The sequence below is a fragment of the Oryza sativa genome, chromosome 7, assembly GCF_034140825.1.
Source record: "Oryza sativa Japonica Group chromosome 7, ASM3414082v1".
NCBI classification, from domain to species: Eukaryota; Viridiplantae; Streptophyta; class Magnoliopsida; order Poales; family Poaceae; genus Oryza; species Oryza sativa.
In genome coordinates, this window is record NC_089041.1 from 2,884,844 (window position 1) to 2,909,182 (window position 24,339).

The 24,339-nt window shown below is 40.6% G+C and overlaps 3 protein-coding genes across 3 annotated transcripts; 2 read left to right on the forward strand and 1 right to left on the reverse strand.

The window, feature by feature from the left end:
* Window positions 1-572: 572 nt before the first annotated feature.
* Window positions 573-2,740, forward strand: LOC4342424 (9-cis-epoxycarotenoid dioxygenase NCED4, chloroplastic). Its single transcript, XM_015790372.3, has one exon. It carries the CDS (start codon window positions 713-715, stop codon window positions 2,459-2,461), a length of 1,749 nt encoding a protein of 582 aa, XP_015645858.2. The 5' UTR covers window positions 573-712; the 3' UTR covers window positions 2,462-2,740.
* Window positions 2,741-12,424: 9,684 nt separating this feature from the next.
* LOC4342425 (outer envelope membrane protein 7) lies at window positions 12,425-12,947 on the forward strand. The gene has a single exon (XM_015789127.3). The coding sequence runs from the start codon at window positions 12,542-12,544 to the stop codon at window positions 12,770-12,772; it is 231 nt and encodes a 76-aa protein (XP_015644613.1). The 5' UTR covers window positions 12,425-12,541; the 3' UTR covers window positions 12,773-12,947.
* Window positions 12,880-22,930, reverse strand: LOC4342426 (uncharacterized). The gene is made up of 30 exons (XM_015789126.3): window positions 22,071-22,930; window positions 21,727-21,981; window positions 21,422-21,634; window positions 21,191-21,322; window positions 20,443-20,572; window positions 20,320-20,366; window positions 20,138-20,239; window positions 19,917-20,024; window positions 19,259-19,401; window positions 19,009-19,103; window positions 18,813-18,894; window positions 18,664-18,715; window positions 18,507-18,587; window positions 17,840-17,935; window positions 17,651-17,754; window positions 16,803-17,259; window positions 16,616-16,651; window positions 16,329-16,536; window positions 16,069-16,202; window positions 15,362-15,548; window positions 15,043-15,275; window positions 14,857-14,952; window positions 14,635-14,727; window positions 14,523-14,555; window positions 14,261-14,383; window positions 14,071-14,131; window positions 13,885-13,940; window positions 13,714-13,770; window positions 13,502-13,622; window positions 12,880-13,396 (listed from the first exon to the last, which is right to left on the reverse strand). Exons 1-30 carry the CDS (start codon window positions 22,815-22,817, stop codon window positions 13,209-13,211), a joined length of 4,470 nt encoding a protein of 1,489 aa, XP_015644612.1. The 5' UTR covers window positions 22,818-22,930; the 3' UTR covers window positions 12,880-13,208.
* Window positions 22,931-24,339: the final 1,409 nt, after the last annotated feature.

The following is a 24,339-nucleotide window of genomic DNA, read 5'->3' on the forward strand; positions in this document are numbered from 1 at the left end:
AAACCATATATAATAATAATTAGATTAAAATAGATTTTACCCGTTGCAATGCACGGGTATTTTCTTATAGTACATTAAAAATTTTTAAAAAAACAAGGAATAATTGTATTAAGATTTAATAAATTATGATATTTTAAACTTTTTAAAAAAAACGAGATTTGAAGGGAGATATCCCTCCAAACATTTTTTATAAGAAATTATGAGCGTGTTACGGATTAAACACAGGACCATATAAGTGAAATCATATAACCCTTTACTATCAAATGCATCTCTAATTTAGTTTTTTTTATTCGGGAGTACTGATTATATCCCCTAATAAAAGAAACATGAAGCAATTTAGTCATGCGTTAATCACACAACAAGGACAACTTATTAAAAAGTGTGATCCATCCACGTGGTGTTTTGAGCCACTGCAGCAGTGGTATTGTGACAGACAAAGGAGGATTCCATGCGTCTACAACCAAAAACCATCAGCCTCTCCTCCCGCCACGTGTCCCCCCCACCCGCTCCCGCCACTTTCAAACCCCACTTCCCCTTTGACCGCCTCTCCCGCCACCTCCTATAAATCTCCCCATGATTCCTCCCTCCCATTCCCCACCTCACCTCACCTCCTCCTCCACCTCCTCGAAATTATTCGAATCCATCTCCTTCTCCCTCCTCCCAACCCGCGCCAAATCGATCGATCGCGAGCGATCTTGGCCGCGTCTCACCAATGGCGTCCTCCGCGCCTTCCGCCCCCGGCCTCGCGCCGGTCGCCAAGCCGCCGCCGCCGCCGTCCAAGGTGAAGGTGGCGACAGCAACCGTGCCAACCAATGGCAAGATCAAGCAGGGTGCGAGGCCAATGCGTGTCTCGGCGCCGCCGGTGGAGCCGCGGCGGCGGATGAACCCGCTCCAGCGGCTGGCGGCGGCGGCGATTGACGCCGTGGAGGAAGGCCTCGTCGCCGGGTTGCTCGAGCGGGGGCACGCGCTGCCGCGCACCGCTGATCCGGCCGTGCAGATCGCCGGGAACTACGCGCCCGTCGGGGAGCGCCCGCCGGTGAGGGGGCTGCCGGTGTCCGGCCGCCTCCCGGCGTGCCTCGACGGGGTGTACGTCCGCAACGGCGCCAACCCGCTCCACGCGCCGCGCGCCGGGCACCACCTGTTCGACGGCGACGGGATGCTGCACGCCGTGCGGCTCGCCGGGGGGCGCGCCGAGTCGTACGCGTGCCGGTTCACGGAGACGGCGCGGCTGCGGCAGGAGCGGGAGATGGGACGCCCCGTGTTCCCCAAGGCCATCGGCGAGCTCCACGGCCACTCCGGCGTCGCGCGGCTTCTGCTGTTCGGCTCGCGCGCGCTCTGCGGCGTGCTCGACGCGTCCCGGGGCATCGGCGTCGCCAACGCCGGCCTCGTCTACCACGACGGCCGCCTCCTCGCCATGTCCGAGGACGACCTCCCCTACCACGTCCGTGTCACCCACGACGGCGACCTCGAGACCGTCGGGAGGTACGACTTCCATGGGCAGCTCGACGCCGACGGCACCATGATCGCGCACCCCAAGCTCGACCCGGTCACCGGCGAGCTCTTCGCGCTCAGCTACAATGTCGTGTCCAAGCCGTACCTCAAGTACTTCTACTTCACCGCCGACGGCCGCAAGTCCCGAGACGTCGACATCCCCGTCGGCGCGCCGACGATGATCCACGACTTCGCCGTCACCGAGAACTATGCCGTCGTCCCCGACCAGCAGATCGTGTTCAAGCTCCAGGAGATGGTGCGCGGCGGCTCGCCGGTGGTATACGACAGGGAGAAGGCGTCGCGGTTCGGCGTGCTCCCGAAGCGCGCCGCCGACGCGTCGGAGCTCCGGTGGGTGGAGGTCCCCGGCTGCTTCTGCTTCCACCTCTGGAACGCGTGGGAGGACGACGCCACCGGCGAGATCGTGGTCATCGGCTCCTGCATGACGCCGCCGGACGCCGTGTTCAACGAGCCGTCGCAGTCGCCGGAGGAGGAGAGCTTCCGCAGCGTGCTCTCCGAGATCCGCCTCGACCCGCGCACCGGCGTGTCGCGGCGGCGCGACGTGCTGCGCGACGCCGCCGAGCAGGTGAACCTCGAGGCCGGCATGGTGAACCGGCAGCTGCTCGGCCGGAAGACGCGGTACGCCTACCTCGCCATCGCCGAGCCATGGCCGAGGGTGTCGGGCTTCGCCAAGGTGGACCTCGAGAGCGGCACGGCGGAGAAGTTCATCTACGGCGAGGGGAGGTACGGCGGCGAGCCATGCTTCGTTCCGCGCGCCGGCGCCGCGGCGGAGGACGACGGCCACGTGCTGTGCTTCGTCCACGACGAGGAGCGCGGCACGTCGGAGCTGGTGGTGGTGGACGCCGGCAGCGAGGCGATGGAGGAGGTCGCGGCCGTGAAGCTGCCGGGGCGCGTGCCGTACGGATTGCACGGCACCTTCATTGGCGCCAACGAGCTGCAGCGACAAGCTTAGCTCAAATTAATTAGCCAGTGAAAAATCAAATTACAGAGTTGCTTAATTTTTTTACTAGTAGAACGCAACAGTAAAAAGAATTAACAGCAGTGAATTATTAGTTAATTAGCTAGGGAGTTGAAATAGTTTAGCGGTCATGCACTACTGATTTTTAATTAGTGCAGACAACGACCGCGTGTGTGTATATGCATGTATACCTTTTACTGTATCTTCAGATTGTGTATATATATCATATATGTACAGGAAAAGATTTATATATCATACATATTTTGTTGTATATATATACGTATATTTCTGTACAAGTATATGTAGACAGTATTTTGTCATCTTAATAATTTTTTTATCATATTTTAGGCTGACTTTGCTGGTTGTCGGATTGTTGCAAACATGTACAATTAATGTTAAGAAAATTAAGGTAGCTAATGTGTCAACATGTTGTGTGTGTTTGTGCTGACAGAGTGACAGTGTGGTCTGTCCTACTCCAAGTACTATCAAAGTGGTGGTCGTGACTCGTGAGAGCGACTTCAAGCCTAGAGGTTCATGTTTTTCTTTTAAGATAATGAGGAGGTTGATTGTTATTTCCTCCTACCTCCACATATATAAGTACTTCTAAGGGTTTGAGGCTCCGTTCTTTTTTAATTAAGATGTAAATTTTATCACAATTTTTATTAGCATGTTTTTTCAAACTACGAAATGGTGTGTTTCGTACGGAAACTATGTATGTAGATGTTGCTTTAAAATATCAGATAAATTTATTTTTTAAGTTTATAATAATTAGTACTTGACTTATCATACATTAATGGTTTATCTCGTTTTATGTGTGTTGAAAAATATTGTCATCTTCATCTTTGGTGAACCTGGCCTTATAAGGTTAATGTGAAATTACTTTAACATCCTTAAAAGTTTGCTTTGAAAGAGATTAACGTTAAATAATAGTAAAACGATAAATATGAATGACGATAAAATGGTTGGATTGTGGCAGTAGTGCTCTAGAAGCTTTTTTCAATAAATTTTAAATGCTAGAAAATCTTTTATTTGTAGGAGGGAGTATTCATCAACATCATCGTCATTATTATTATCCTCACAAAACAAATATCATTATAATTAAGAAGTACTCTTCCTGTTTAGTACTTATTTAGATAATACTCAATTAGACAATGCAATTACTTATTAATTACTAGTTAGTACATTGTCTAGGCTACACATATTTAAACTACAAACATTTGCTTAATTTCATATAATATCTGACCAAAATGTCCTTCACAAGTCAAAACTGACCAAAATCAAATTGGTTAGGAGGTCTGTTAAAATCGTCTAGTACATTAATTGTAAGAATTGGAACCGGATATGTAGTACTGTGGTCAATTGAATTCGCTTTTCGTAATCAAGTAAACAACCATATGTTAATTAGCGACATGCATGATGCACGCGTAAAAATTGATGTTTCTTTCTTCTTCTTTTTTATAACACACCCACGCGACTCATATGGATGATAATCGGTCTTAACGATTTATACACGCTTTATTATATATATCTAATAGAAAGCCAATGTAGTAGATTAATTAGCAATAGTACTAGTGCTGACTTTTTAAGTAGTATCTGACATTTATTTTCTGGTCCTTTTCTTTTTGGGAAAATTAATGGTGGTTAATTGTTATCACAAATAAGAAAGTGTAATATGTATATGACACTAGATTAATTATTAACTACTAGTATACAGCTCATGCAAAATTTATGAAAAAAGTATAATATAGTTTCAAACTATTTTCTAAGACAAACTTGTGTTATGCGTTTTCGAAGGCTCAATCAAAATATTTAAAGAAATAATTTCTAATCAAAGTTAATTTTAAGTGCATTTGACATACCTCTTCCGTTTCAAAATATATGTATTTCTATAGATTTTTAGCAAAAATTAAATTGAGTAGAAAAGACTATATGTATGATGCCGTATACCTCTCATTAAATAAGAAACTATTAGAGATAATGTGAAAAGAAAATTGAACGAATGGTGTTTAACGAGCCAGACAAGCAGGTATAGTGCTCTAAAATTGCTTATATTCGATACACATTTTAAATTTTATATGGTCGAAGTGCTTATATTTTTATATTTTGAGAACAAAAAGAGTAGTAAGTCGCATACTTATTTATGTGACCAAATTTTGAAATAAGTATTTTATTAAGCAATATAAAACATATGTCGATGGTTATCGATAACACGCATATATAGTCGGTGGATAGAATGAGATATATATGATCTAGTCGACCAAAATTTAGCTACGCCAACCAATTCAACAACGGGATCGTGTATGCTTTAGCTAATTAAATGTCTTTACCGACAAATGCGACTTGATGTGGGTGTGCAGCTGAGCTAGCCCACACTAAACCTAGCTCGACATTGATATATCGACTTAACTAATTGAGCAAATTAAGAAAAGAGATAGAGTACATGCTTTTAATTAATTAGCTAATGTTATTGTACTTTTGCCGGTTGTTAGTTCCATGCATTAGTTATGAGTTTACTACCTAAGATAAATTTATTTTTTATCAACACCCACGTATATTAAATATAGAAAAACAAAAATACTTTCATGTTATTAAATTTTAAATTAATTGTCTCTCATTTAATCTAGTCTTAGGTATCTTCCATGCTTCACAAACTTTGATGCAACGGTACAAGAATAAATTTATTTTGAGATAAATAAAAGAAGACAAAGATAAATTTATTTTGAGACAGAGTGAGTAGTTACCTAGCTATTTACTCCCATTACGAAACATAGTTACTTATTTACCTATTTATCGATAAATGGTGGTAAATTATGGCTGATAACCTGACAATCAAACAGAGTTGATAACTGTGTCGTAATGTTCGGTATATAACTGGTAACTAAAATAACATGGTATAATATGTTCGGTGTTATAATTCACGAACCGGTAGGGATTTCCGGTTGTTTTATTATTGTTCGTGAGCACACCCAAATGTCAAAGCAAATCAGTTGGGTACTTCGGTGTGTGTTTTTTGGATTGATCTGCCGACTGCACATAATATATATATATATATATATATATATATATATATATATATATATATATATATATATATATATATATATATATATATATATATATATATATATATATATATATATATATATATATATATATATATATATGGTGTACCATGCACCTGCGCTACATGCCGGAGCCACATGAGAAACATATGTTGACATCTTTTTCTTGACTAAATCTGACAGAACATGCACTATTAGAATAGTAAAAATAAGGAGCATATTTATTCTTCAAGAAAAAGAGAAACATATATATTCTTTTCTACAATACATGCCATTTGTGACCGTCGAAAAATGACACCGCTACTCTTCCGTCCCAAAAAAAATGACTTCTTCCTACGAATCTATACATAGACTATGTTCATATTTATAGTCCGAAGTTGACTTTAATAGGACAAAGAAAATATATATGTGAGGGAACAAACAATGTGAGTTGGTCCGTAGTTAGTAACTAGGAGTTATCTCAAACGTTGTTCAACACCTTTCACTGACATTGGCATCAGTAACGGCTTAGTAGTTTTTAACCATCAATGATGAAAAGGAAACATTGGACGTCATGCTTAAAGCCTCAAACTCGGGGTTACATCCTCCAATGGCCCCTAAGCTTGAGGACAACACAATAGAGGGAGATGTTGCTAGCGAGCCGATTGAATGGCACAACGAGATAGCGGAAGAAAATGAGAGTTCGAAAGGGTTGAGTTCTACAACAACAACAACAACAACAACAACAACAACAACAACAACAACAACAACAACAACAACAACAACAACAACAACAACAACAACAACAACATAGGAGGTGGAGTTAATTTGCACGAATCTTAAAGCGATTCAATGGTCTAAAGTTTGTAAGAAAATAGAGGGATTTAATATGTAGTTACATAGAAATTATAATATACCTTCAATGTAACTACATTGTAGTTGTTATACTATATTTTCTCCGTTTCACAATGTAAGTCATTTTAGCATTTTCTATATTCATATTGATGTTAATAAATCTAGATAGATATATATGTCTAGATTCATTAATATCATATATGTCTATATTTGAGAAAAATATAAAGAAAACTGTCGACAAATCCCATAGATAATTAGCCACCGCCCGGGTTTGGACTAAACGGGTCTTCATTGTCACCTTTAACTAGAACAGTCGAACAATCGGGTGCCAAAGGTGTGATACATGCATAGGTCTTGTGATAGTCACACGTGTAAACACTTACTCCATATAATTAATATATGTATTTTGTCTTGCTGTGACTGTGAGTGCATGCATGCATACAAGCAGTTTAATTAATTTTGGCTAGCTACTGATCTATTCCATGATTCCATCATGCTTGCATGCACCGGGGACTTTGGAGAGTATTGGTCTGTTAACTTTCATGACATTTTTAACCATATCAATTTTTAAGTAAAGTTGTTAAAATTTTAGCTACATTTAGTTTGTTGCCAATTTTAGTAAGTACATATGAAATCTTGCTAAAATTTGGTAACCTTGCCAAAATTTTGGTTGTCAAAATTTGACAACCTTATCAAAATTTGACAATGCTAAAACTTGATAAGGTTAAAAATGGTAGCAAAATGAATAAGTCCTATAAATTTGCATATATTGCTATTAGTATACTGTATATATGTTGTGTTGTCATTGCTGACGACGATGGGATAGCATGGAAAACCAGGTGCTGCACCTCTTCTGAACCCATGGTTTAATTTAGACTTTTAGACCTACCTGCATATGTGATCTTCATGCCTGCATGTTCTGCTACTCTCTAGAAACTAGAAAGATGCATGCATGCATTGCTAGCTACATATATGTTTGTGGTTACACATATTTTAGCTAGAGCTAGATCCTTTTTTAAAAAAAAATATTTTTAGAACTAGATCATCAAAACATGCATGCAGACAAACTCACATGATTGATCAGAGGCTCGGAGCCACATGAACTGTCGACCTAGTTAGGCTACTTAGGTGTATATTCATGTGCGAATTGTATGGAGATAATATACTTTCATGCCAGAAAGGTTGATCACATATCTAATTAAGGAGCTACTATATATCCATGAATGTTTTAAGTTGTGTTCGGGAGGAGTTGGGAACTTTTTCTTCTCGCACGAAAACAAGATAACTCAGCGTATGTTAATTAAGTGTTACATAAAAACTAAAAATAAATTAATTTGATTCTTTTCAAGTAACTTTCTTTTCTAAAAATTATAAAAAGACACACCATTTAACAATTTAAAAAACGTGCGCATGAAATACGAGAGAAGCCTGGATCCCTTAGTTTTGAACACAACCTAAGAGCATCTCCAAGAGCCTAGCCAAATGGCTCTCCAAGTTAAAATTTGGCTAACTTGCACAAAAAATCTACTCCAACAGACTAGCCAAATGCCTCTCCAAATCATCCGGCTGGCTAAATTCCCCACCAGACTAGCCAAAGTTGGCCAACCAAAGCCGGCTAGCCATATGTGGGACCCACGCCTGTTTCCCCCTCTCTCTCTCCACGTGGCAGTGCGGCACGCACCTGTGACAAGGGCGTCGTCGCCCCGTCGTCGTCGCAGCCGGCCACCGCCACCGCCACCGCCGAGTTCCGCCCCGAGCTCCGCTGCCGCCCCCCTCTAGATCCGCCGTCGAGGTCGTCGCGAGTCGCCGCCGCCGAGCTCCACCCCGAGCGGCGTCGAGGTCGTCGTTGCCTCGGGTCGTCGTCGCGAGCCGCCGGCGTCTCGCCTCCCGCCTCCCCACGTCGCCGCACCACCGCGTGCGGCCGCCCGCCTCCTCGCGTCGCCGCACCACCGCCGGCGAAGAGAGCGGCACCGGCGGGCGGAGCCAGAGCGGCGGCAGCAGCTGCGGTGGATGGGGATGCAGCCAGAGCGGCGGTGGGGGTGGGGATGGAGCGGCGGCGGCGGATGGGAGAGGGAAGGGGGTTTGGAGAGAAGGTGAGAAAGATGAGGGAGAAGAAGAAGGTGTAGAGGCTGATATGTGGGTCCAATTGTCATACACTCAGAATAGAGAGGACGAATGGACAGGCTGTTGGAGTAAAAAACAGTTTGACTTGCTAAATTAAATGGAGAGTTGACCAAATAGACATTTGGAAAGTCAAATTTGGAGAGACTGTTGGAGATGCTCTAAGTCACCTAGCTATAGTTGTACTACGTACTTTGGATTTTTCTTTTATATATACTAGCAAAAGACTAGTGGTTGCAATAGATATTATAAGAGATAAAAGCAAAAGAAAAAAGTATAGATTTATAGCATAGTTGATTAGACATATGTCATATCAAAGTAAAAAAAATTTATATGTGAGCACCTTAATTATGATTCCACATGTCAGCTTGTGACGTTGGAGGCAGACTCGAACACCACCACTAGCATCATTCAAAGTAATATTGATTATCTCAAAATGTTTAATGATCAAATAATTAATTAGGCCCTGAAGATTAATGATCTGTACAGTAATATATAATTATCTTTCTTATCCATGGCATGCATTACAAGCAATGCATGCAGGACCTGACGTCCTGATGGAGTTGGAAGGGTAGTTCAGAGATCTAATTCAGTACGAACTTGCGTACGCTGATCCTATCTGAGTACTATCTATCTATAAATTAAGCAGAGACAGTTTTGATCGGATTATACGATGAGATAAAACTAATCAATAATTAATTAAGCTGGACATATACTTTCTTGATATACTATTTCTTTTTGTTTGGGGAAAGAGAGAATTGATCAATGTAACATTTCAAAGAGGGATATTTTGAGTGTGGTTCATTGTGCGTAATGTTAGGTACTGCTACTCCGTCCCATAATATTAGGGATTTTGAGTTTTTGTTCGTATTGTTTGACCACCCATCTTATTCAAAAAAAATTTGTGCAAATATTATAAAAAACAAAAAGTTGTGTTTAAAGTACTTTGGATAATAAAGTAAGTCAAAAAAATAAATAATAATTCTAAATTTTTTTTAATAAGACGAGTGATCAAACAGTGCAAACAAAAACTCAAAATCCCTTATATTATGGGACGAGGGATTACTGTACTAACTCTTCTGTGCACATATATATATATATATATATATATATATATATATATATATATATATATATATATATATATATATATATATATATATATATATATATATATATATGCATCGTCAGCGTATCGATCACTTTTGCAGATAAGATCAATGCATATATATGCAGAGCGTGTATAGGTGTGCAACACATTTATCATCAGCTGGACCAATGTGATGGAGTGATGGTGGCAGTTTTATGTCGTACTAATCAAATCTAGTACCATTAATTATTGCCCTAATTAATTAATTAGTTAGCATGTGTATGTACATGTTCACGTGTGGCACGCACGAATAAATGATGCAAAATGGAATATATATACTATAATATATCGGAGAAGAAATTAAGCAAAGAAAGAAATATCTTCTTCCTTTTGCATCCATATGCTTATCGATTGATCGATCCATTCAGCAAATTAAAAGGCAATGCAAGCGTGAGCAAATTAATCAAATGTCCATGGAGTACTCGATCGATGCATGCGTCGCGTCAGCTGAGCTGACCACGGGTCGAAGTTAATTAATTAGCCACGTCATTGCTGGCATCACGGCGCATGCAGACAGAGATATTCGGAGAGTCAGAGATCAAACATGCAGCAGATCAACTGGTTTAAGTTTGAAGTTCGGATGGACACTATTTATGACGTACGGATAAATACTTCCTCTGCCCTTAAATATTACGGAGGTAAATGAACGAGCTCATTATCTATATAAAAACTTGTTTATCCCGCTTATCTGCCCTGCTAGCTTATATCCCTATTGAATATAAGGGATTATACCATCTTGAGAATAACTTAAAAAAGTAGAAGAGGGCCAAATCATAGTACAAAAGATGATGGTTGAGGAAATAAACAAGTATAGAAAGTAAAGGTTAGAGAAATAAACTAGTACCAAACTTGTTAGGTAGGGATCAAACTATTGCATGAGTTGATGGATAAAAGATAAAATATTATCTCGAGATTATAAAATCTTTTATATATTTGGATAAAGGATTAAGCCAATATTTGTTATATATATATATATATATATATATATATATATATATATATATATATATATATATATATATATATATATATATATATATATATATATATATATATATATATATATATATATATATATATATATATATATATATATATATATATATATATATATATATATATATATATATATATGTGTGGACAGAGAGAGTACCTCGTCACGAATGATCTTATCTCTAAAGGGCTAAATTAAAACTATGTAGATGAGACTCAGCAGGTAGCCTCGAGAGCTACTACAATGGTTACGTAGTACTCCCTCCATCTACTTTTGATAGTTATATTTTCAAATCTGAAATTTTTATTTTAATAGGCATAACCTATCATCTTAATGACTTTCTCGGATTTATTGCATGACTCTCTATTTTTCCAAACAAGATTGGCTACATGAGCATCGAGAAACAAAAATATTAATGAATCGCTTATTTACGAGAAATAACTAGTATCATGTTTAAATGGATGATAAGTAGAATTACTTATCCTTGGTCTGTGTGACAAGATGAAATATGACTATCAAAAGTAGATGGAGGGAGTAGATAACAGTGCTATTAGCTAATTCATTCAATCAAGCCGGAGATGAGTATAAATCAACATTCCTATAAGAGCAAATACAATAGCAGACTAGCTATAAGCCAGCTATAAACACATTTCGAGAAGATAAGAGAGCTATAAACATATTTCGAGGAGATAAAGAGAGAAGATAGAAGAGCAACGGGCTACAGATCTGTAGCCAGCTGCTGCACGGATTATAAGATACATGTGTGTATGATATGTGGGATTATGTCTTAATTGTGTAGTTTGTATTTATAGATAACTATAGTATGAATTAACTATTAAATTAATTATAGATAATTTAGAGCTAGTGGTTGACTATACTAGTATTAAACTTGCTCTAATGCAGCAGAGCTATCTGCTTTGCAATTTGGATATATAGCGCATGAAAAAAAAACTTGCTACCGATGAATAATACACGCGCGCGTGGTGGAGAGCTTTTAACTGAAGGTTAATAAGGTTAACGATTTCCTGCTGTCCTTCGTCGTTTCGTTTAGCATATGTTGTCACGGTACATGTATGTACGTGCATATGCATCCTCTCCATCTAGTTTTTTTTTTTTAAAAAAAAGAGGTAAAAAAATTCAATGCAGACATATAAATATAGTGGTATATGTGCGTATGATTGTTTCGTGTTTAAGAAAAAAAATACCTATAAGATCCACAATTGCACGGTTAGGATAATACATGGCATAACATTTTAGCCTATAAAATTTAAGGTCTAGATTTAAAATAGAGTGAATTTGACTTTTATTTATTTTTAGCCTAAAAATATTTAAAGACTATGCAGAAAAATCCATGGACATGATCTATTACCACCCTAGATCACGGTCAGTTCATCTCATCTGATACTAACGAAAACAAAAGGACTAGATATGGACACCAGATTTGATGAAGATGGTGGCCACTGCTTCCTCAATGCAAACCGATGAAGTATTGCTAGAGAATCATGAATATGGATCACATTAGAGGGGAATTAATTCAGCTGGGATCAGCTAAGGAGGTCAAAAAAAAAAGAAGAAAAAACAAAAGGACTTATTTTTCATGCGCTGAGAACTGAAATTGGTAATGGGCCATAAGTCTGGCTTAGGCCCATCCCATCCCAGCCCAACTAGCTCCCTACATTCTTCTGAAGTTTTGCTACCCTGACTGATAGTGGGCCACCCACTGCCAGGTCGGCCCCACACCAACGTCCCCCGACACCTGGAGCACTCGACTCGAGCAACCCAACCAACGAAAAATTGCCGCGACCATCAGCTTGTCCATTACTTGGGCCGGCAACCACCTCCAGATCCGCCCACGCTTTCCCCTCGCCGGAGACGGAGAAGAAGCCAGCTGTCGCCGGCGGCGAGGAGATCGGATGGGGGCGGTGGTGACGGCGGTGATAGCCATCGCGGCGGTGGTGCTGGGCTGGATCACCATCGAGATGGCCTGCAAGCCCTGCCTCGACTCCGGCCGCCGCGCCATGGACCGCGCCCTCGACCCCAACTACGACCCCGACGAGCCCACCGCCGCCGGCGCCGCCGCCAACGAGCCTCTCCTCGCGGACCTCTCCGCCGCCTCCGCCGCCGCGCTGGCCAAGACCATCTGATCCCCCCGCCGCCGCTGCCTTCAGTCGTCTTCCGTGTGTGTGCCTTCTTGTCTGTTCATGTGGTTCTTGGCTAAGAAATATGACAGATTCCTTGCTTTCTATGTGAGCTAATTTCTGTGAGATGAGATGTTATCTTGGCAATCTATAATACAGTTATGATTCAGAGTTTCAGACACATGTTGATGTTTCTCTGCAACGAGTGAGACTGTGACCTTCATTTCCACAATCTGAGATATTTCTGTTCTGTAATCTGTACAATTTGAGACTGATCCATCTCAATTTCCTATGGGAGGGGAGGCTACGCATTTCATTGCATTGGCACATGCTAAACAGAGTGATTTTGGGGCAAAATTGTGTCAGGTTAGGAGAAGAGAGATATTCACAGATTTTGATTGATTGGTTGGTTATGTATGTATGCTGATGCTGCTATGCTATTCTATTCCTCCAATGGTGCCTCGTTGCTGTCTTCTGCCGCATCTTCGTCCATGGCGTTGGCGTTTTCGTCAGCTGGGGTTTCAGGATCAGTCTCCATCTGTTCTTGCTCATCGTTCGGGCTGTCATCGACGCTGCCGTAGACCTGGGAGCTCACCAATTGACCCTGTAAGTCCTTATGCCTCAGATTGCCTGTCATACAACGGTTTAGCAAATTAGAGCAACAATGGCGACCATCTATGTATATCTCTCGACGTTGCCAGGAACAGAAATTGGGGGTGCAGAGTATGTATGTACCCATCCAGAAAGTCTCCTCGGTAGAGCAGTTGTGTAGGAGCGCCTTCACTTGGAATACGAAACGCTCCAGGGATCTCTTCGCAACAGGTATCTTGCTTGTGATCATTGTTCGCTTGTGGCCCTATACAAGATTGACATGCCATTCTTAAGCATGGAAGACAAAGAAAATAAGTCTCTGTGATGAACATCGTTTACGAGAGAGGTGGTTCCACCTTAGCCTCTGCACATATGGTTTGGATTGTTTTTGTAGCTTTCTGAAGTGATTTTATCTGTATCAATGAAAGTAATCAGGATTCAGGGAACATAAAAAAGCCATTCCAGTTTGGTGGGATAAGCAGCAGCCACAGAAGAACGAAATAAGGAAAATAATCGACAGAAATTACCATCTGAAGTATAATATCATTATGTTGACCGAAATGTGTCTCCAAGAAGTTGAAGGCTGCAACGAATGAAACAGTGATCAAATCAAAAATTTAATAATCAAAAGGCAGCACCACAGGTAAGCTAAGCATTAATGGCTTGTTATATATTGGCCCACATAGCAAAGTTATCAATCCACAGCTCCTCACCTTTCAGAAATGTATCGACAAATCTTCCCCCATGTTTAACTGCCATTGCATGCATAACAACCTACAGTTTGTGATCGATGTAAGGTTCAACCAGCTACATCATGCATGAACAATATGTACATGTGTAAATGCATCAGGTGATTATATTATAATTCAGGTGTTCAGCATTAGTGATTTCAACAAAACTAACCTTTTCGTGAGTCTTGCACATGTTTATTAGAGAAACAAACACAAGTACTGATTTCTGAATTTCTTCCAGTGAAGTTTCCACTGCTCTTTCTGATTGTGCTTTAGTCTTCAAGGCTTGCTTGATCTAGAAAAGAGGAAAATAATTAGAACAACCATTAAGAGCCTAAGGTTCAGGACCTCATAAAGATCATGGCACAGTGCTATCTTTTGATTTAAAAAAACAGCATTAGTATTCAGTGCATATGCTAAACTCAAAAACCCACCATCTTGTTTAAATTTCCAGTATTCTCTTCGTGCTGCATTGGTAAACCAAAATGTTAAGAAAAAACAGAAGAGTGGGACTGTTCATAAATTCACTGAATGCCAGATACTTACTACCACACGATACCAGGAGAGGATAGTGGAAGCGCACAATGTTGGAAAACCATGTGACATATCTTGGGTGCTTCCAGTCTTGAATGAAGGAACCTTCAAATATGAAAAGGCATGCTCATAAGGAGCCTCATAATATGAATAGAAGAATCTTTTAATTGCATTTTTTTTTCTGTGAACTCATATTTCTGTGATTGTTTCACTCAAGAAGTCAAGATGAGACACCTTAGGCAACACTGAGCAAGCCAGCTCATCAAGCAGATCTGAAGTGGAGTCACTATTCTTGAGGTATATTTGTAATATCTTCTGTATGAGATCACCCTGGCAGACAATATCCAGCAGAAATTTTAGGAACAAATCAACATCTACATGCGTATAAGCACCAATGAGGTACTATGTGTTTTAGCTTACTTTACTCTGCCATCCATTTTCAGCATCTTCACTAGGGAGATCAGAGGTTAGCAGCTTACGAGCTGATAGCCCCAGGTGTTTTCGTAAAAAAGGAATTATCTCTTTTGAGCATCCCATGTGCAAGTTCTTCCCATTTTGTTCCCCAGATTTTTCAAACAGCATGATAACGGAATTTAAAACTGATTGCATGGTAATCAACACATCGTAAGCCAAAAGGTATGAGAATGAGCACACTGCAGTAAGGTTAGAACAGTGGAAATGAGGTGAAAAGTAACACAATCTTCTAAAACATAGGGAACACATTGTAACTGCTAATTACCAATATCCAAAATAGCCGCAAACATTGTGTATGCCCCACAGTAAAGGTAATCAAGATTGCTAGGGACAAGAGATGGACGAAACTCAGCAAGGACTTCATCGAAATTTTCACTTGGCTGGAAGGTCTGCAGTAGTTCCTTCAGAACTGATATATTTGCTTGATTCAATAGATCTGGAATGCCAAGTAACTGCAGGAGATATCACACATGTTAACATTAGCAATTTCATGGTTCAAGAAATCTGAAGCAATCTGTTTTTGATTGGTTACAAACTTTATAGATTCCAGGGTTCTTGTTGTAATTAAACTCTTGTAAATATTTCTCTTTTAATGAAATCACACTGCTGGGCAAAGCCCTGGCAGTATTCAAGGTCAAAAAAAAAATTTCATGGTTTAAGGTGTTAGATGCTAGAGGGTCAGCACTCAGCAAGACTGGTGCCTAGCACCTAGGGGGCAGCGGCGCCTAGGCCAAACCAACTAGCTAAACCCAAGAAATTAGTAAGCATATTACTTAAAAGTGGGACAATATAACACTAAAAACAGCAACAAAACACCACCCAAGGTAGGTTAGCCACTTAATGCACCATCTAATGCCTAATAGGAACCTAGGCGGTGTCTAGCGCCGACTTTTTAGAACACTGAGCAGAAAGCAATTTGAGTCTCTAGCTTTTAACCTTTGGAAGTAAGAGACATAATATTCATATTACTACCTTCCTATAGCAGCCGAGAACCTCCTTAAATACTGAGGTTGCTACTGAAGACTTCAAGACCACCACATAAGGTATGTCTGGGTTTCCTGCTGAAGCTGAATGTGAATTCCAATTGTCTGGGCAGCTGTCAGATCCTTCAAGGTAGTAATTGCAGCCCATTATGCTCATGATCAAAAGAGTAGAAAGGAGATGCTGCGGTATACTAATACGCTCCACATTGTAGAAGAACTAGGAGCAGAAAATTGTTTATAAAACCTTACCATCTTTGATCATGGAAACTGCTCCATCTAGATGCTTTCTTACACTTGAGAATAGTGGCTGGATTTTGTTGAGAAATTCTTCCATGCTCTTTTGGCAATAAGCTTGGGTAGATTTCCCTTGAGAAGAACTGAAAAATGGCTTGCTTGAAGGATATAGATTGTCTAGTTTGTTCTGAAGTTCACGGAGCAAATAAACATATAGAGGCATCTGGGTGACAAAAAGAGTCAGTCTTAACAATTTCACCATATTCAAATAGCTGATTTATGTAGTTGAAATCAAGTCGTACCTCAGATTCATTGTATGAAACTGTTGTATCCTGAGGCTGCCAAATGAAACAAAAATCACCATTTGATGCAATGAAACAGCTTATAAGTTTTTATTCTTTGTAAGCAACTTGTAATGATATAATAATAAACTATGAAAGAACAGATTTCTGATCTACAAAATCAAAGTCAATCTGAACAATGGCATACCTCTGAGTAGTTTAGCAAGGATAGACAAGTTGCATGTAGAGTTCTGAATTTGAATCTTTGCATATCCAGCTGAGCTGGTGCAGCCATTAGATCTACAATCCCAAATTTGCAAGGATTATTTGTCTCATGTTCCGTAACCCTTGACATCATTCCACTTGGCGATGGTTGAGAATCTCTGTTTGTTTCTTGACTAATAGTTACGCCTGCTCTTTTGAAAGCATCCAGTATCGTAGGTTGCTTAAATTTCTCGTCAGAATTTGATTTCTCTGATGATGCTTTGTCCTTATGGCCTTTTTGTCTTTTGTTGGAAACATTACCCTCCATGTTTTGGTCTCCCATGTTTTTTGGGAGGTTGAACTTGCTGGTGCTAGTTGACCCATGATCTCCAACATAGCGCAGATCAGGCAGAGATAAAGGATGAATTTTGAGATAAGCATTCAACAAGCCCTCAAGTAATCTGCATTTGGCAAATTTATATAGTCAGGTAAACTCTACAATTACAAAAGCAAAGTACAACCTTTTCCTTTTGCTGTAATACCAGCAACATCCACATTTCCCATGCAAACAGGTGGTAACCAAATCAATAAAAGGGAAGTTAAAATCAATTGTGGGTTCTCGGGGTTAGCAGTATTTACTAACTGAACAAAGAACCGTGATGGAAATTCACTGTCATGTATTCGTTGAGTCGTAAATCACAAGTCTATAAGGAATAGGGCAAAATTTTCTGCGCATGGATGGTGGTTGGTCACAAGTAACATGCAAAGAATTAGGACTTGGTCATTCTATCCCAGGTATAGATGTGTTCTGTATTCATCAATCAACCATAATAATACTGATTATACACTCACATTAGATTTCTCAGACGCATCAGAAGTTTGACAGCTGTCTCATTCCTTGCCCTTTGTGAAACATTATCAACCCTAGTTGCAACTTGTGTGCTGAAAGCATTGAGCTGTCATGGGTGCCACCAATTTTAGACATAGATATATTGTGCAATCTGAAAATTGCTATGAATAAAATAAAAATATAAGACATACCAGCTCCCTGATCCAATTTATTGCATAGTACAGTGAATGGCACACTGTTTTTTTCTGCATTGCTGACAAGCTTCCCCATCTAGCTCCATCGAGGTACTGTTGGTTGCCCAAACCAGGATTAATTCCTTTACACAATCATTGATGGACATCTTTGGAATAGCGTCACAAATAAATTTGAAGTTTCATAATGTTAAATAAATGGCATTAACAAAGTGGTAAAAGCACTGCTACTTTTGTAAGAAACTAATGAGAAATGTGTATGATAGTATATTTGATAAGAGAAACAATGCGTAGAGATCTGCTGCCAATCATTTGGTAAACATTAAATACCTACAACAGAAATCCTATAAATGAAAGATTGCCAGTAGAAACTGAAATCATGTGACTTCATAATTTTCACACTGATATTTCTTAAATTTGAGACTGATTATATCACCCTTTAAATTGTAAATTACAATAGAAACACTTGCATAATATATTAAGAGTAGATTTATAAAACCCAGGTATTTACTGGCATCACCTTGCTTGTTTATGGCATGCGAAAGGCAGATCACAAAATAATATTCAATACGTCTATCATGATGTTTGAGTGAAAGACAGGTAAGATTAAAAAGTAGTTTAACTAGATGGTGATATCACTTTAAGTTTCTAGAACTATTTTTATAACCTTTGTAGAGGGAAGATGCAAAGGACAGCCAAGTACAGCATTTATTCCACCAAGTGAGCCTTGATTTCCAAGACGTTCAATCTATGATGCAAAACAAGACAACCATTAGTTTGTCCATTAAGAAGAAATGCCAGATTGACAAGGCTATGGCACTCACAATAGTTAGAAGTGAAAATTGGGAAGGGAGAATCTGCAAACAGGTCTGAAACCTGCAATGAACGCACATAGCATTTGTAAAGCAAACAAGTACAGATGACATTCAGACTATAAGCAACCAAATAATGATTATTAACAGAAAAACTATACATTTGTGGCGAGGTGGAGACTAGAGGAATAATGTTTACACACACTGGGGAGATATTTCCATCCAGGTTCATCCATAATTCCCCTGAGAACAAGATGTCATCAATTACACTCAAGCGTCTACTCTTAGAATTTAAATTCTGTGTCTAAAAGATATCATATCCATGATGCAATAACAACTACTAAAGTGCTAACTTACCTTCTATGCCATCACATACATATTTTTTTGACAGCTCGCCATCGTCAAGATCAGCAAGAAAAACGGTGTCAAATTCTGCGACATGTTCCCCGACCCTGAAATTATCAGTTCATTTTTTAAGAATAAAAACTATTTATGTTCAATGAACAACCAAGACATGAACAAATATTTTTTTTGACTTGACATATGAACAAATATTGAAGACATGTTTATCTTTATTGACATATACCAGCAATCATTTTGTACCTACCATTCAACAATTGCGGAGTGAAGACTACTGTTCTCCAATAAAACAGCTAATTCGTCATAAAGAAGAATCAATGGCAACATCACAAACTTGCAGGAGTTAACAGCCATTTTCAGAAGTTCCAGGGCTTCATCATAATTTGGTTGCTGCCAAACAAAACAACATTAGAGGTAGCATGGTAAAACTAGGAATTACAGTTCAACATCAAAAGCAAAACCTGTAAATAATCGAGATATATGCAAGTGTGCTATTTTTATGCTTTAGATTCAGCATGTGTAAAATATATGGTATTACTTGCATAACAGAATTGTTTTGTTTACTGTTCCTGGTGATTGTTACACACATTAACCTAGATTAATAAGGCAATAACCAATATATTGGTGTTTTAAGGAAATCTTTATTGTCCAACAAGATGCGTCATGATGTACAATGTATCGCTTTTTAATCTTCGGAAAAAAATCACTTTTCAGTCTTCAGATGTATCAGCAAAAGACAGTCAGGTTATTGGAAGTAACTTTGAAAACAATCTGTTCTGTTAGTGCTGCTGTCATAAATGCTGGTGTTCACATATATAGGTATTGCAAGATGCTCAGAAAGTCAGATCACAGTAAAAGCACTTGGCTGTTATATTTCCCCTAACTTTCATCATACTCAAACAAACCTGAGATGATGAGCAGTTCATAGAAGCATTCACATCTGCAATAGTCGAAACTATCCTTAAAGCCCCAATTATTCCCATTCTCCTATACTTCATATCTGGATTACTAACCTACAAGGTGACATGCAGATGTAATCATGTCAAAAATAACAAAAGATAAGAAATTTGAATCAAGGCCTTCTTGCCAACAAATCAAAATGAAAATGACAGAGTTGTTATCAAACCTGCTTTCTCACAACCATTAGAAGTTCATTAGCAACAGAAGAGCCCCCTGAACCAGTATTGAAACCCGCAGCCAGTGCCAAATGACAGAAGATCTCGTAAACCTGGTTCATTTCATGAATTATAGGCTATCTCATTGTGATGAGACAATTTGGAAGAATGAAATCAACAATCTATCACAAACCTTTCGGAGATTATCTTCATGAAAACTCTCCAGGTAATCCAATATGCCTATGTTGAACAGTTAATACAATTTACATAAATCAGCAAAAAGAAGCACCTAACAAAATAGAACTGTGTACACTACCAGTAATATGTGAAGATAGAGGGATCAATTCCTCAGGCTTATCTGAGGTCAGAGAAATCATAATATCCAGAGCAGACGAAACTTCGAGGCTAACCCCAGAACCTATATGAGCGATCAACGAACCTATGAGCTGCAAAAGGTGGTAAGAATGTTAGAAAATAAGGGGCTCTGCCCTTTTGGTTATCTGATCTAAAGAATAATACTAGCAACTGATTAACAGTTCAACTGCTAAAGGTACTGCAAAAATATCAAAGTAAAATTCACAAAAAAAAATATGCTACCGGTGGTAAATTTTTCACAAAACCGCAACTTTGAAAGCAATTTCGGAGTACAACACTTTCGTTTGCATACATTCACAAAAGCACATATAGTTTGGACAAAGAGTGATTCCTGGTATTTACTCCAATTGTCATCCTTGTGCAAGATAATTGCACACTTGGACAGTGCAAGTTGCATTCACTCAAGCTCCTATTAGTATCTACACAACCATTGGCCACTGAATGCCATAGCATTAACCAAATAAATATTTGTTTGTTCTCTTTTCTTCCACTTCTTTCTTTTGCCAAATGAATGGCAGACAATGCTCTATAGACTTTATAGAACAGACAGTTTTAGATACAACACGAGCTAGTGATAGTGGACCCATCTACCACCTATAATTCAACTAGATCAACTAGCATGGAATCACAAGGTAAACATGATTTCTTGCCTACATTAGAAGCATTAAGTGTAGGCAACCAAAGGATACCTCTTGCCTGGAAAATGTATCACTGAATTCTTCAAACAATGCTGTGAACAAATAGGCTGCAAATTCTCTTGCTTTCTCTTCCTTGCAAGCCAATAGGAAATCACTCACTGAGAGGTATGACACGAAATGGTCCTGGGTCAAGTTCAATCATGTCATATTCAGCATGGATAATCAAACTCGGAAAAAATATATAACTACTCTGCAATCATCACAAGATACTGAAGAACTGACCTTTACCAATTCAGTATTCCCACGAATGCATTGATCAAACAGTGTCTCTCGTATACACAATTGTAAGATTTTGGATTTCAATATTTTCTCAGCACTTTTCTGTAGAGCACCACCATTACCATAGATGAGCATGATGAGCCACACATCAATCACCTTGTGATCCCTCGGGTTATCTACTGATTTTAGCTCTTTCAAGAAAGCTTCACAAAGCATCTGCATCCACAACAAACCCAGCATTGAAGGAACTTGCATAAACAGTGTGCACTACTGTGCTGAAAGATAAATTGAAGAGTCAAATCACCTACATTCTTAAAACGGAGGCCCGATCTCAAGGCATCAAGGATTGCCCCATCAGTACCGTTGGCCGATGCCTTCCCTTTCAGCTTCTTACCCCGAGCAGCCCGTGGATCCACCGTACTGACAAACTTCAGCTGCTTGCGGATCTGCGATATAATTCTCCCCGCATTGAACGGCGTGGCCGACAACAATAAGAACCTGAGCAGGTGCGGCATTTGGTCCGCATGAACTGTCCGGATGCAAGAGATTGCAACCGTCACAGCCTTCAAGCATATTCACATGAGAAATTAGCATTATTCACTCCATATCAACAACACAAATCAGAATGAAATGAAATCCATGTGATTATCACCTGCTCCTGTAACTGCTCGCTCAAATTAAGGTCAGACAAAGCGTCAAGCGCAGAAACCACGACCTCCGAATCCTCCTGCAGCAGCTTCTCCAGCGCCGCAACCACGGTGGCATGGCACTGGTCGCCTATGATCTCCGGTAGCGACCCAATGATCTCCTTCTTCAGCCGCGGTGGCGCCACCGACAAAACCTCCATAAGCTTGGCAACAAAGGCGTCAGCGTCGACGAGGAAATCGAGCCACCGGAACTGCGCGACGATGAGCCTCCCAACGTCATCGTGCAGGGGCATTCCGTCGAGCACGTTGTCGAAGTGCTCGGGCAGCTTGTCGAGGAGGAGACCGAGGAGACCCGGCTGCAGCGCGGGGACGGAGAGGAGCGCCCGCGCGAGGCTGGGGGAGTGCGCCGCGGAGGTCGGGAGGAGCAGCTGGCGGAGCCGCGCGGGGGACTCGGCGAAGGCCGCGAGCCCAGCAAGCAAACGGTCCCGGAGCGCGGCGTCCGCGGCAGCGAGCGCCCGCGCGAGGCGCGGCGCGAAGGAGAGCGGGGACGGGAGCGCCGGGGGCTGGTGCAGCGGGACGAGGAGCGTGCACCCGGCCTCCGCGAGCAGCGCCGCCGCGTCGTCGACGGCGGAGGAGGAGGAGGCGTCGTCGGGGGTGGCGGTGCGCGTGGCCCGCGGAGCACGCGGCGGCGGGTTCGGAGGGGAGGGTGGCGGCGGAGGCTGAGGCGGGCGCTTGCGCTGCAGGAACACCATCGCCGTCGCCGGCGGAGGCGATCGCCGATCGCCGGCGGCGAGGAGGGAGGTGGCTTCCTCGCGAAGATTGGAGAAGGGTTTTTGGAGATTTTGGGGGGGATTTTTTGGAAAGTGAAATGGAAATTTTTCGCGCCATTGAATTGAAGAGGGAGAAGCGCATCGCTTTCGCCTAACACGCAATGACAGGTGGGTCCCACGGTCGGTCCTACGCGTGGGGAGTTCTTTTTCCCTACTGAAATTTTTGGAAGCATCTACAAATCAGGCGCTATATTTTTTAAAGAGTAAAATATATGGAGGGTCATTAAACTTGTTTAAATGTATCATATGGGTCACTCTACTTTTAAAATACACATTTGGGTCACTAATGTGAGGTAAGTGAGTCACTTACCCATCTAACAATCCACGCGAGCATACTTTGCACACATGGCATGCCATATAGGATTGAAAAAATTGCATTTGGGATTTGTTTATTGCGTATGGTATGAGTCAGTTTTTTTTAGGTATTAGTATATATGAATCAGATTTAATCACAATGCATAGGGGGATTTCCTACATATATCCAAATGCATTTTTTTTAATCCTACATGGCATGCCATGTGCACAAAGTATGCTCGCGTGGATAGCTCACTTACCTCACATTAGTGACTCTAAATATGTATTTTAAAAGTAGAGTGACCTATATAACACACTTAAACAAGTTTAATGACCCTTCATGAATTTTACTCTTTTTGAAAAAAATCAGATGTTGTTTCACCGCTACCAAAAAAATGTTTCACCCTATTAAAATGCTAAAACACATTCAAATTACGACTAAAACATTTTATTTACACTAATGAAACATTGAATTTCAATTGGTGAAACATCAATAGATCCGTTTCATCAAGGAGCAAGTTATGAAACACCTCTAATAAGGGCATGTTTAGTTCGTGAAAAGAAAATTTTTGGGTGTCACATCGGATGTTTCATTGGATGTGGGGAGGGTTTTTCGGACACGAATGAAAAAACTAATTTCATAACTTGCCTGCAAACCGCAAGATAAATCTTTTGAGCCTAATAAATCTGTCATTAGCACATGTGGGTTACTGTAGCACTTACGGCTAATCATAGACTAATTAGTCTCAAAAGATTGTGAAAGTGCATCTAGGCCCCTAATGATTTTGGTGATTAATTACAATGCGATTAGAGAGGACTAACATTTTTCTTTAAGCAAATGTGAAGGTTGTTAGGTCCTAAATGAGTTAGCGTAATGCATTTCCTGCCTAATACGTTGATGAGATGTGATGCGGCAAATGAGCAAATGGTATATTGTACCTTTTCTTTTTGTTTGAGTCAATAGGAATGCCGCACTATTAAGAGGGATGATGCATTGACATATGAGGAGTGATCACAGTGCTCAAAATCAATTTTTAAAAGTGTTTCTCCTCAGTTTGATGTGTTCTGGAAATTTTTGGAGTTTTCCGAAAGTCATTTTCGGACTTTCCGAAAGTGCACAGAAACAATTTTCGCTTCTTGAAATTTTTGG